This window comes from Elephantulus edwardii, unplaced genomic scaffold (genome assembly GCF_000299155.1).
Source record: "Elephantulus edwardii isolate Elephantulus edwardi_28Jun2011 unplaced genomic scaffold, EleEdw1.0 scaffold00216, whole genome shotgun sequence".
Taxonomy (NCBI): Eukaryota; Metazoa; Chordata; class Mammalia; order Macroscelidea; family Macroscelididae; genus Elephantulus; species Elephantulus edwardii.
Window position 1 is genome coordinate 2,367,571 of NW_006399966.1, and position 12,077 is coordinate 2,379,647.

General features: G+C 46.3%; 1 protein-coding gene and 1 pseudogene across 1 annotated transcript in view; one reads left to right on the forward strand and one right to left on the reverse strand.

The window, feature by feature from the left end:
* Positions 1 to 4,922: 4,922 nt before the first annotated feature.
* The window catches only part of LOC102861272 (ADP-ribosylation factor 2-like), a 16,374-nt gene continuing 9,219 nt past the window's right edge, over positions 4,923 to 12,077 (reverse strand). The window contains exons 3-4 of the mRNA XM_006897815.1: positions 8,225 to 8,349; positions 4,923 to 5,084 (exon numbers count right to left, since the gene is read on the reverse strand). Of these exons, the coding sequence (XP_006897877.1) occupies positions 4,923 to 5,084; positions 8,225 to 8,349 (287 nt within the window). The remainder of the gene's footprint in view (positions 5,085 to 8,224; positions 8,350 to 12,077) is intronic.
* On the forward strand, positions 6,519 to 6,999 carry LOC102860858 (annotated as a pseudogene).

A 12,077-nucleotide genomic window follows, 5' to 3' on the forward strand; every position in this document is an offset into this window, starting at 1 on the left:
TATAACATCACCACTACTCCACGGTTGGTTGTCAGTGTCCCAGAGTTTTGTTATCCATTCATCTGTTGGTGAAAAACTTGGTTTCCAACTCTTTGGTATTATTGTAAATGATAACGGCACAAGGGTTTGTATATTTTGTGTCACATTTTGTGACACATTTGTGTCACAGTTCTTATTTCTTTGGGACATATACCTGGTAGTGGGATTGCTGGGCTAAATGGTATTTCTGTTACCAACTTTGTAAGGGTTTAAGAATAATTAGCAAAATTGTAGGGGTCTGATACGCATATCTTAAAGAACCAAGCACATAATGGGTGTTCAGGAAATATGTGTTCCAAGAATCCAGCTGGAAGGCTTCTGATCGCATTTCCCAAGTTCATTATTTATCATCTATTCAGATAATGACTTACAAGTCACAGTGTGAAATCTGCAGAGCGCAAAACTTGGAGATCTGTTAACATTTGACGTCAACAATCAAGACTCAAAATGAAGCCAGCAGTTCGGACCACAGTCTAGATGAAAAGAAACAAACGTCAGTCATTGGTGAGGTTCCTCAAAGCAGCTGCACAGACGGAGGAAAAGGAGGCCTACCTGGCTTAGACATACCTCACGTAAAAGAGAGGTGCAGGTTTAAAGTGACCCCAACTTCTAGGTTCTCCCTTCATATGTGAGGCGGCTGCCAAACACAGCTGCAACCTCAGGCTACATGGGAAGGGGGAGAGAAGGGTCTCAGGGCACAATCCTTTGGCAGTAATGATGTTGTAAACTACAACTGAGCCAGCTGACTGACGGTGACCCGTGTACAAAGAAGGAAACGCTGCCGGGACTTGCTGTATTTGCACCATCCTTGGTGAGCCCGGGTCCACTGCTGGCCAGCATGGGTTCTGAGCACCTTCCAGCCCAGGGGGCTCATTTTCCAACACTAGTGCAGGTTCTGTTGTGATCCATCGTTGTTTTGGTTCATTTTCAGGAGACTGCCAGGCCTTTCTTCCTAGTCTGCAGGCTCCTCTGAAACCTGTTCCTCCTTGGGACCTGCTGGCATTTCTAGTATCACAGCAACACACAGCCACCATAGAAGGACAAATTGACATACACTGTCAGTGTAGGGGGGCCCCTCAAGTCCTGGTGGTGAAGTTCATAACCATAACACATCGGGTTGCTAAACAAAAGGATGGCCTTTCCCATCTTCCCTCCCGCCAGGCAGCAGAGGGTTTACTGCTGTGGGATTGGTGAGATGGCGCAGCGCTACCACCTAATGGCCAAACTCACTCACTGCCATCAAGGAGGAACAGCTTCATGGCTGCCCAGTGACTTTTCACAGGCTGTAAATGACCAGGTGGAGATTGCCCATATTTCTGTAGTAGAGCAGCTGATGAATTCAAAACGGCTCCCTTAGGGTTCAAATAAACAGCACAACTCCCTATTCGCTGGGTCTCTAGCGCTGTGGCAAGTAAGCATGAGTGACTTACTGGCTGTTGTTAGGTTCCATCGAGTCATAACGACCCTATGAATGAAAGGCCTGAGCACTGTTCGTACATAGAGTTTCCAGAGGCAAGCCATTTAGGAAGTGGATGCCGTTCCTGCTTCAAGACTTGTTTTAGTCAGGAAGCTCCGGCCAACGCTGTCCACCTTGGGTAACCATTCCCACGTTTGGCACATCAGTGTCACAGTCTTCAGCATCACAGCAACCACGAGTTGTCTCTGTACAGCAATGCACAGACCAGTGCTATACCACCTAGAAGAATGTTTGACAGGAAAACCATTTGAACCAGGCTTGAGGGCCACAGATTAAAATCACCTACCTTCGGCTTGGTAGCATAACTTTCTGTCCACTAGGCCAACGTAGTTCTATGTCGTCGTTGTCAATGTTGTTAGGTGCTGTCGAGTCGTAGACAACTCATAGCGACCCTATGAACAAAAGGCCTGAGCACTGTTCGTACAGAGTTTCCAAGGCAAGCCATTTCGGAAGTGGATGCCGCTCCTACTTCCAGATTTACTGGCTCTTAGTAGCTAGTATTATAGTTGGACATCAGGAAAGCTACCTCATCACGCAGTGTCTGCAAGTGACCACAGCATCCTGTGGGAGAAGCCTCCCTGTGCAGCGCATTAGAAAACAGAAGGGTGGGAGAATCAAAAACAAGGAGAAAGTTCAGGGGCCCACTACCTTCAATTGCAGTTCATAGCAGCTTTCTCTCCCATGGAGCACTGGATTCAAATCATCAACCTTCTGGTCAGGAACAGACTTTGCCACCACAGCTTGAGGGGAACCTTAAACAACCTACCGCTCTGTCACTCTGTCCCACGGCAGTGGCCGTGTGTTGCTGTGATGCTGGAAACTTTGCCCCCCTGGAGTTCAAAAAAGACCAGCAGGATCATCCCATCGTCCCTCGGGAGAAAGGTGATGGAAAATTTTTAAATTGTCTGTCCCACATCTACAGACGGAACGTTGCCTTGGACAGAAAGGGTTGCCTAGGACTAAGGAGCAAAGGGCTATGGGAAAGCAGCTGTTAAAGGGGCCCGTGAGGAGGGTGAGGACAAGAATATGAAGAAACGAGAGCTTCCCCTGGGGTCTGAGGCGCGAAGGGAATGAAGATGCTAGTGGGCACACAGCTTCTTTGGAGGGTGATGAAAACCAGATAGTACTGATGACTGCACAGTTCTGTGAAAAGACCAAAACCCACAGAACTGGGGGGAGGGAGAAAAAAAGAGAGATGAAGACAAGATCCCAACAATATGCTTTTTTAAAGGAACATCCAATCTGGACTTATGTAAACGGACATACTAGCATTTACTGTGTGTGTGCAGGATTAGAAGAGGAACAGATCTAGTGGAAGCTACGCTGACCAGCGGTGGCCAGCACTGTTCATCCTTGGACAGCCCAGGGCAACAGCACAGTGATGCATTCATTACATAGGAATGAGACAGTTGATCCGCATGACCCTGAGGAAGGTCTCACAGTGCCCACTGAACAGCTGAGCACAGAGGCACAAAGACCTAGAGGCTGTGAAGTGGCCTGATGACAGCAGCTAAGGAGGGACAGGCTCGGGAACCGAACAGGACTCGCTGGGATTTAAGTCTTTGCCCCACACTGATTTGCTCAGGCGCCCACCCGGCCACCCTCACCTCCCAGCCCCAATTCTAAGACCCTAAGTCAGTGGGAGAATGGCTGAAGTCAAGGTGTCAGTGAGACGTAGTGAGGGGGCCGCTAAAGCCGTCGGGCTGGGACAGCATCTCTGTGCCCTGGGAACTTCTCATAGAAACTCACTCCGACGAGGGCAGCAAGGAGTCCTAGGCAGTCGGCAGCACACGGCTGTCCTCTCTCCTTCCAAACCCAGTTCTTTATTGTCCAACCAATCAGCCAGTGTTCAACGAGGCCTAGCACTGTGCGAGGCACATTGTACTAAGCAAAATACAAACGTATACAACACAGACCCTGCCAATTTGAGGCGTACAATCTAAACACTTCATTTCTCTGAATTATTCCAGGTTACAAATCACATCTGGACTTAGTTGCCAGTATTGCAATGAACATTTTTTAAAGGAAATATTTGAAAAGGAAAACATTACACTTCACTTAGCATGGTATGACCTCCCCACCCTCCCCCGTAATATCACTTTTATTATCATCAAAAAACAAGATTTACTTCTGACAAAATTCACCTTCACCGTCTCCTCCTCTGTAGTTTTTAATAAAGACCTTTGGGGGGAAAAGGAGTGTAAAAAGGTTAAATAGTGGTGGTGCTTTGATACAAATTTGGCCACCAGCTGTCTGAACAAAAGAGCTCTAGCTCCTGAGAGCCCTGAACTCACCTCCACGCTGTTCTTGTTAACATGTTAAGGACGACACAAAACGTGATTCCCACTCGTTCAGAAGACATTATTGCCACCCCAAAGAGGGAGCCCTGGACACAGGTCTAGAGAGGCATTTTTCACAGCAAAATTTAGCACCAACTTGGGGACAAGGGTTAGTGGGAGTCGAACCTCCAAATCTACCTCTTGATTCTGGCACAGACCCTCCGAACTCACAGGTGTGTGTTTCTGGGAGCAGAAGCTAATCAGAACTCTAGGCTGCACGAGGATTCCTGTACACGGGGACGACTCCATCCCAGGTGGGGTCTCCTGCTTCAGGAACAGCACGTTCAGCACAGAGCACAGCAGTGGGAGCGGCTGCCTCGGAACCTGACACCTGAGGTGTGATGTGAGGACATACACATGGCCCGGCCCCTCACCTCCTTTACCAAGCTTGCCCGTGACGCCTTACCCTGGGTCACCACCCACATGGTCTCCACTCTCGAAAAACTAAGGGAGGAGCTAGCATTAAGGAAAGGGCTGGATAATGTTCTAGTGTGGAGTCATGCTACTCTATGTAACAAAAGAGATTGAGGATTCCTTTAAAGAAAGCAGAGTGAACCAGAAGTCTGGACTAAAATACAACTTACGGGGAAGCTCAAAACCGAACCTCTTCAGCCCTACAACAAGCAAGAACCTTTCCCTTTCAAAGCTCATGTGCTGTGAAGCTCAGGCAGTGGAGCTGCCAGCTCTGCCGTGACAGGAAGTCCCTCCTTTTCACGAAAGGAAGCTCAAGCTGAATGGGACTCTGGGTCTGCAGAGACATAAGACACTGGACTGAGACAGCCAAGCCCGTCCACACTCGCATTCGGCCTTCTTCTGCCTTCAATGGCCCCCTGGTCTCACCCACCAGTAAGCCCTCAGAACTCCCCCAACAAATGCAAAATGATCATCAAAGCCATTAAAATGGAAAGTAGCGTTTAACACGTACACTGGTTTTTCGTCAAATGTAATACTGGATTTCGTACAGCATGTGTTAAGGCACGGTGTGAGAACACTGCTCCCACTCCCAGCCCCAGAAGAGGCCAGCGGATTTTGCCACAACGCACAGGGAATGGACCACTGCTGATCGGTCACTTCTTGTTTTTGAGCTGGTTGGAGAGCCAGTCCAGGCCTTCGTAAAGCCCGTCTCCACTGGTGGCACATGTAGCCTGGATGTACCAGTTTCTCTGGCGGAGGGAGTGGAGGCCAAGCTTGTCTGTTATCTCTGCTGCATTCATAGCATTGGGGAGGTCCTTGAAAGAGAATGTTCCAAAGTCAGTTCGTAATGTTACAACTATACAATGAACAGGATGTGCTTCCTTCAAAGCCTGCCCTACTTCACGTTCTTCCCTATCTCAGTTGACAACAACTCTTCCTAAAAACCTTGAAACGGTCTAGCTTTCTCACTCCAATCCCAGGGAGCAGGTGGCTCCACCTTCATAATGAGTGTGACCACCATCACTTTTTACCTGCAGTCACGGTCACGGCCTAACTGGTCTCCTCAATCTGTTCTTGGTCTGAAGCCTCTTCTCAAGGCAAAGTACATACATACTTCTTGCATCAAAACCCTGTAGCTATTCTCTCTCTCTCGTTAGAGCCAGTGTCCTACACACTCAAAGTTATACCATTCTTAGAGAGAATAGTGCAACAATGAATGAATGGAAACCCAAAATCTCTGTAAATGTTTATGAAAATTAATAAAATATAATTATAGAAAAAAACCATATCTCACACTAAACCCAGAATAATTTTTTAAATGCAAATTTGATTATGTCACACTATGACTCTCTCTAAACAAAGAAAAACCCCCTGAATGTTTTACTATTACACTAATAAAGTCCTCACATCACCCCAGTGTAAATTAAAAAAAAAAAAAAGTTATACCCTTCTCACCTCTGCTCCAGTTGCCCTGCTCAGCCCTTTTTTGGTTCCCCTATGGCCCTCAATACAATTTACTATATTCTAAAACACACTTATCACACTGTTTGTTGCTATTGTTGTGTATTGTCAAGTTCGATCTGACCCATAGCTGACCCTTTTGCAGGTTTTCAGAGCTAGTTAATCGCCTGGGAGGAGAGAGCCCATCCTTCTCCAGCGGAGCAGCTGGTGGGTTCAAACCGCAGCTTCTTGCGACTGGGCCACCAGAGCTCCCACTCAAACTTAACACACATGTTTACAATCTGTCACTCGACTCATTACCCCTAATTTAAAGGCAAGCTTTACAAGAGCAGAAGTCTATCTTGTTTGATCTCTGATGGAGCTCAAGTGCCTAAAATCATGCCCAATACATAGTAAACGCAAACTAATTCATCAGAATGAATTAGTGTTAAAGATCACGGGAGATCTAGATGCAACAGTAAGGCAAAGCCACTAAAGAGATGCTAAGTGAAAGAGCAGGCAGCAAAACAGAAGGCACAGGATGAGCCCCAGAATTCAAATATGCACAACACCATCTCTCATGTTCTTAAATCAGCACACTACCGCAAGTTTTATTTCTAGAAAAGACATAAGAATTCAACATAGGATAAAATTAAGAAGTGGGGCTAAATATTGCACTTGGTATTCTGAATCACAGGTATGGGTGGTTTTTTGTGGGTTTTTTTTTTACATGTATGTTTTTACCTTCTACATTTTAAAATAAATTTGGTTCCTTTCCAGTGCCGGCTCTGGACACAGCCACCGTTGCGATGGTGGTGCCCAAGAAGAACCGGATTGCCATATATGAACTCCTTTTTAAGGAGGGGGTGATGGTGGCCAAGAAGGATGTCCGAATGCCAAAGCACCCTGAACTGGCAGATAAAAAGGTGCCCAACCTTCATGTCATGAAGGGCCATGCAGCGTCTCAAGTCACGAGGTTATGTGAAGGAACAGTTCTCCTGGAGACATTTCTATTGGTACCTTACCAACAAGGGTATCCAATATCCACGTGATTACCCTGAGATGGTTCCTGCCACCTTGTGCCACAGCCGTCCTGAGACAGGCAGGCCACCAGCTAAAGGTCTAGAGGCTGAACTACCTGCAAGGTTGACTCAAGGGGAGGCTGACAGAGACAGACAGAGCGCAGTGCCTCCTGGTTCCGACAAGAAAGCCGAGGCTGGGGCTGGGTCAGCAACTGAATTCCAGTTTAGAGGCGGATTTCGTCATGGACATGGTCAGCCACCTCAGTAAAACTGGAGGGAATTGTTTTGTGTTGAATAAACAGGTAGCCAGAAAGAAAAAAAAACTGATTTTTTTTAAAGTCAGTTATAGTAATTGATAAGTGAAACCCCAAACTGACGGCTAATGTGAACAGCAGAGAAAGGGCTGTGTGACTTAAGATCCAGTTGCCATTAAAAAAAGAAACGCAACAAGAGAAAAGGCTTTTGGTGCGTCTGAAGCAACAGAGTAGGACACAACGTCGTGAAAGCTGTAAGCTCTCGGGCACAGACGACCGTCTAGAAGCAGAGGGTGGAAGGAGGCACGCCGTGACAGCAGGGTCTCTCTGCTGGCACAAGCCCAGGGGGCTCTGCTTTCTTTCACACTTAGTGCCACTCACAGACCTGAGGCCGAAAGCCCTTCACTCACTGCTTTCCTCTCTTCTTATGTGGAGACCCTTCCCTGTCCAGCAGGCCCTCCATGGTCCTCCCTCCCTCCCTCAGCCGGGCCTCCTCTGTTTCAGCTGCACTTGCTGTTGCTATAGAACCAACCACCAGGCTCCCTCCCTCACCAGCTCCAGCTCTTCACTCAGATGCCGTCTTATCAGAGAGGCATTCCTGCCGGCCCCTTGTATGTTTTATCTTCCTTCACAAACAACACTTACTGCCCTCCACACTGCAGATGATTAACTGGCACATGAACACAGAGCTTTCTGCCTGTCTTGTTCACTGCTGGATGTTGTGTCAATTTGTCCTCACCTAGAAATGATTAAACCAACCCTACTTGGGACAAATCCTTCGTCACAGCACATTCATTGGCTGCGTGGCTCTGAAACTACTGAAAAGGCTCTAAGCCTTTCCCTGTACTAAAATAAAGCTAAGTAAGAACCATATTCACCTGTTCTGACTCAACTATAAATTCCAATTAAAGACATTTACTGACTGGGAGTTCTGATGACTTGGTGGTAAGGAGTGGTTAGGAGTTGCACTACCAACTCAAAGGTGGCTGGTTCCAATCCGCTCCATGAGAGAAAGTTGAGCAATCTCCTCTCATGCCACTTACACAGCCCCTGAAAACCACTGGAGGATCGATTAGCTATTCTGAGAGTCAATTCTGTCTTGACAGTCCTTAACAAGTGAACGCATGAGTAAAAGAGATATTCTGAAAAGAAGGCCTGGCGGGAGGAAGGCAGACAGTCCTTAAGTGAGACAATGGAGAATAAGTTTCATCCCCAACATTTAAAAACCCAACCACGTACCTGTTTATTTACAAATACCAACAAAACTGCATCTCTGAGCTCGTCTTCTGCTAACATTCTGGTTAGCTCTTCTCGGGCCTCGTTGACCCGCTCTCTGTCGTTACTGTCAACCACAAAAATCAGACCTGGGAAGTGATCACAAGCCGTCAGTAACCTGAACCTACGGGGTGGCTGCTTCTGCGCCCCTAAGCCTCTCCCTCCTCCCACAAGCAGTTTCACAGGAAACAACCAATATGGAAGGATACAGAATAGCTGGAGTTGGGAGCCCGCTGCACACTCCATTCCCCTTTTCCACATAACCATCACCCTTCACTAGATTAACATATATTCATAGAGGGAAAAAATATCTCTCTTCACTTAATTTCCACACCAGAGACAAAAAGTTCTCCAAAAATCTCACAAGGTTCAGCATCATAAACGGCACTCTGCAGAGCAGAGAAGGGGACTCTGGGACATAGTCTGTAAGGAGTTGTGCTGTTAATCCAAAGTCTACTGTTTTTCTGGCAGTTTGAACCCACCAGTGGTTCTGAGGAAAGGAAGATGGGCTATCTTTTCCTGTGCGATTTATAGAATCCAAAACCCTGTGGAGAGTCAGCTATCAGTCGGCCCTGACTTCCTGGCAATGAGAGAGGGGAGCTAGAAACGGTACACTAAATCCCTAAACCATTTTCTCAACTTAAAGAATTTTATTCCAAACCAGTTTGGTTCTTTCTGCAAAATCTCCATCTCTGGACTTTTAAGACAAAGCACAGCAAGCAACCAGCTCTAAGTTTCATGTCAACCACAGTCACCCTGCCATTATATGTGAAAGAGGCGCGTCCCCTCTCAGCCCTCGAGAGAACTGGGAGCCAAGGGGCCACCAGGGCCTGATTCTCTAGGCCACGCCTATTCTCACAGGAGGAAACGTTCCCGGTCAAGCACCCACCATATGTATTGAGTGCAACACGTTATATGTATTTTTCTCCAAGCCCCACTGACACCCCAACATGCATCTCGCCTCGGAAAAATCTCAGGAGTAAGAGATAGCTGGGCAGGTCAAAGGGCATCTTCACGCCACAGCTGCATGAAGGTGGCTGAACTCTGCAGAGCCAGACACCACTACGCTGGCTGGAGAAGGGAGGAGAGGAAAGCGGTTCCCAGAGAAGAGGAACATGCGCACTACCCAAGTGCAGGACAGAGAAGGCTCGCCAAGCAGTTGTCCACGTGACAACACTGACAGAAACTGCTCTTTAGCTGCCCAACAACCTACTGAAGACAAAGAGATAAAGAGCCAAAGGAGCTCACTGGAACCAATGTCAAACTGGCCACATTGTTTTTTTTATTAAGAGGACTTTCCATGTTAAATGGTGAGAAGGATATCAGAGTCTGAGAGATGACTTTAGAGATAATTACTTGTAAGTGGACATGGGAACAGAATGTTATTATAAATCTAAAGGGCAGGGTGGAGAGAGGGGTGTCTATATCCACATCTGCTTAGAGCTATGCCAAGAGAAGGGACAGCACCTCTGCTGCTGGGATTTGGACAATAACAAGGGTCCTCTATGTGACATCATCCTATCTCCAGACCTCTTCAATCTCTATGTAGAGCAGATCACCCAAGAGGCTGGGCTCTGTGAGGAGGAGTGTGGCATGACAATTGGAGGACGAGTCATCGGCAACCTGTGTTATACCAATGACACAATCTTGCTTGCCAAAACCGAGGAAGACCTGGGGCATTTACTGCAGAAGGTCAAGGACTGCAGCCTTCAGTATGGATTGAAACTCAACCTCAGAAAGATTCCCACTACTAGGCCAATTGGCAGCATCATGACAGACAGTGAAAAGATTCTTAACAGCTTCAGCATGCTTGGCTCCACAATCAACACTCTTGGTACCAAGCAGCCAGGAAATCAAAAGATGAACTGCATTGGAAAAATCTGCTGTCAGGGAACTCTCCAGAGTACTGAAGAATAATGATGTCAGTCTAGAGACTAAGGTACACTTGATCCAGTCCATGGTCTTCGCAATTACTTGGTATGCATCAGAGAGCTGAACAATGGCTAAGGATAAGAGAAGAATCATCAATGTCTTTAAGTTGTGGTTCTGGAGAAGAGTATTGAACATAACTAATAAAGAGTATTGAACATGGACTAACAAGAGAGCAAACAGATTTTTCCTGGAGAGGGTGAAACCAGGGTGCTCTTTGGAGGCAAGAATTTTGGAGCTCTGTCTGACATATTCCGGACGTATTGCAAGGAGGGACCAGTTTTTTAAAGGACGTCATTCTTGGGAAGGTGGAGGGATGGGGTAAGTGAGGAAGACCCTGGATGAGATGGACTGACTCAGTGACTGAGGTAATGGGGGTAGGTATGTCAGAGACAAGGATGTTGGCTCAAGATAGAGCAGGGATCACAGCTGTTGTGCATAGGTTGGCTGTGAGTCAGAGTCAGCTTGACAGCACATACCAACAACATGCTACCTCAGGGAGCTCTGGTGGCCTACTGGGAGGGAACAGCACTGTCAATCCAATGGCAGATGGTTACGAATCCATGAAGTGCTCCACGGGTGAAAGATGGGCAATCAATTCCCGTGTAATTTACTGTCTGAAAACACGCTGCACCACAACAAGATAAAGGCAAATAATCCAACTGAAAAATAGGCACAGGATAGGAACAGATACTTCACCAAAAAAAGACATTCAAATGGCCAAAAAGCACATGAAGAAGTGTTCAAAATCCCTAGCTCGAAAAGAGATGCAAATCAAAACAACTATGAGATATCATCTTACCCCAGTCAGAATTGCAAAATTTAACAGAACAGCAAGCAACAAATGCTGGCGAGGTTGTGGAGAAACTGGAACCCTTATTCACTGTTGGTGGGAGTGTAAAATGGTGCGACCACTGTGGAAAGTGGTATGGCGCTTTCTCAAAAAGTTGCAAATAGAGATGCCATTTGACCCAGCAATTCCACTACTGGAAATATACCCCAAAGAGACCATAACTGCCACTCAGGCAGATATATGCACACCCATGTTTATTGTGGCTTTGTTCACAATAGCAAGGGGTTGGAAACAACCTAAGTGCCCATCAGCAAACGAATGGATAGAGAAGCTGTGGTATACACACAACGGAATACTATGCTCCATTGAAAAACAAGGAACTCATGCAATAGTATTCAAAATGGGTGACCCTGGAGGACATTATGCTGAGTGAAGTATCTCAATCACAAAAGGACAAATACTGCATGGTGCCACTGTTGTAAAACAGGACTGACATCAAGGTTGGGGGGAGACTAAGAAAGATGGGTTAAATAAGGTATACTGCATTGCAACAGATGAGGGAGAAAACTATTTAAAAGGAATATGTGATTAGGTCATGACAGGAGTCCAGAGCAAAGACTGCATAGTGGTGTGGACCTGGGGGAGGGATGAAAGAATTTTATTTTTCCAAGAGGGGTATGTACTGGGGAGGGAGAGGTGGGCGGGGAGAAAGGGCAACAATGAATGAATGGAAATCCAAAGTCTCTGTAAATTTTCAATGAAATTAATAATTATAAAAAAATTTTTAAAAGATACTAAAAAAAATGAAGAAAACACGCTGGCGAATCAGTTATGAGTTGGTCCCAACTCAATGTACATAACATTTTACATCAGTGAGAATTTTCTACGACTACAGGGTTAGTTCTGTACATCACTCAAACACGCAGGTAAATAATGGATTAAGAAAATATCCAAGGTGGTAAAGGCATTAGGCAGCACAGGAATTCTGGGATGGCTTTGAAGAAGTTTCTAGTATGTTTTTGTTGTATATTGTTTGTTTGGTTTTACTATGAAGCAGTGGGTGGGTGGGAACTTGACCTTGACTTTTCGGATCCC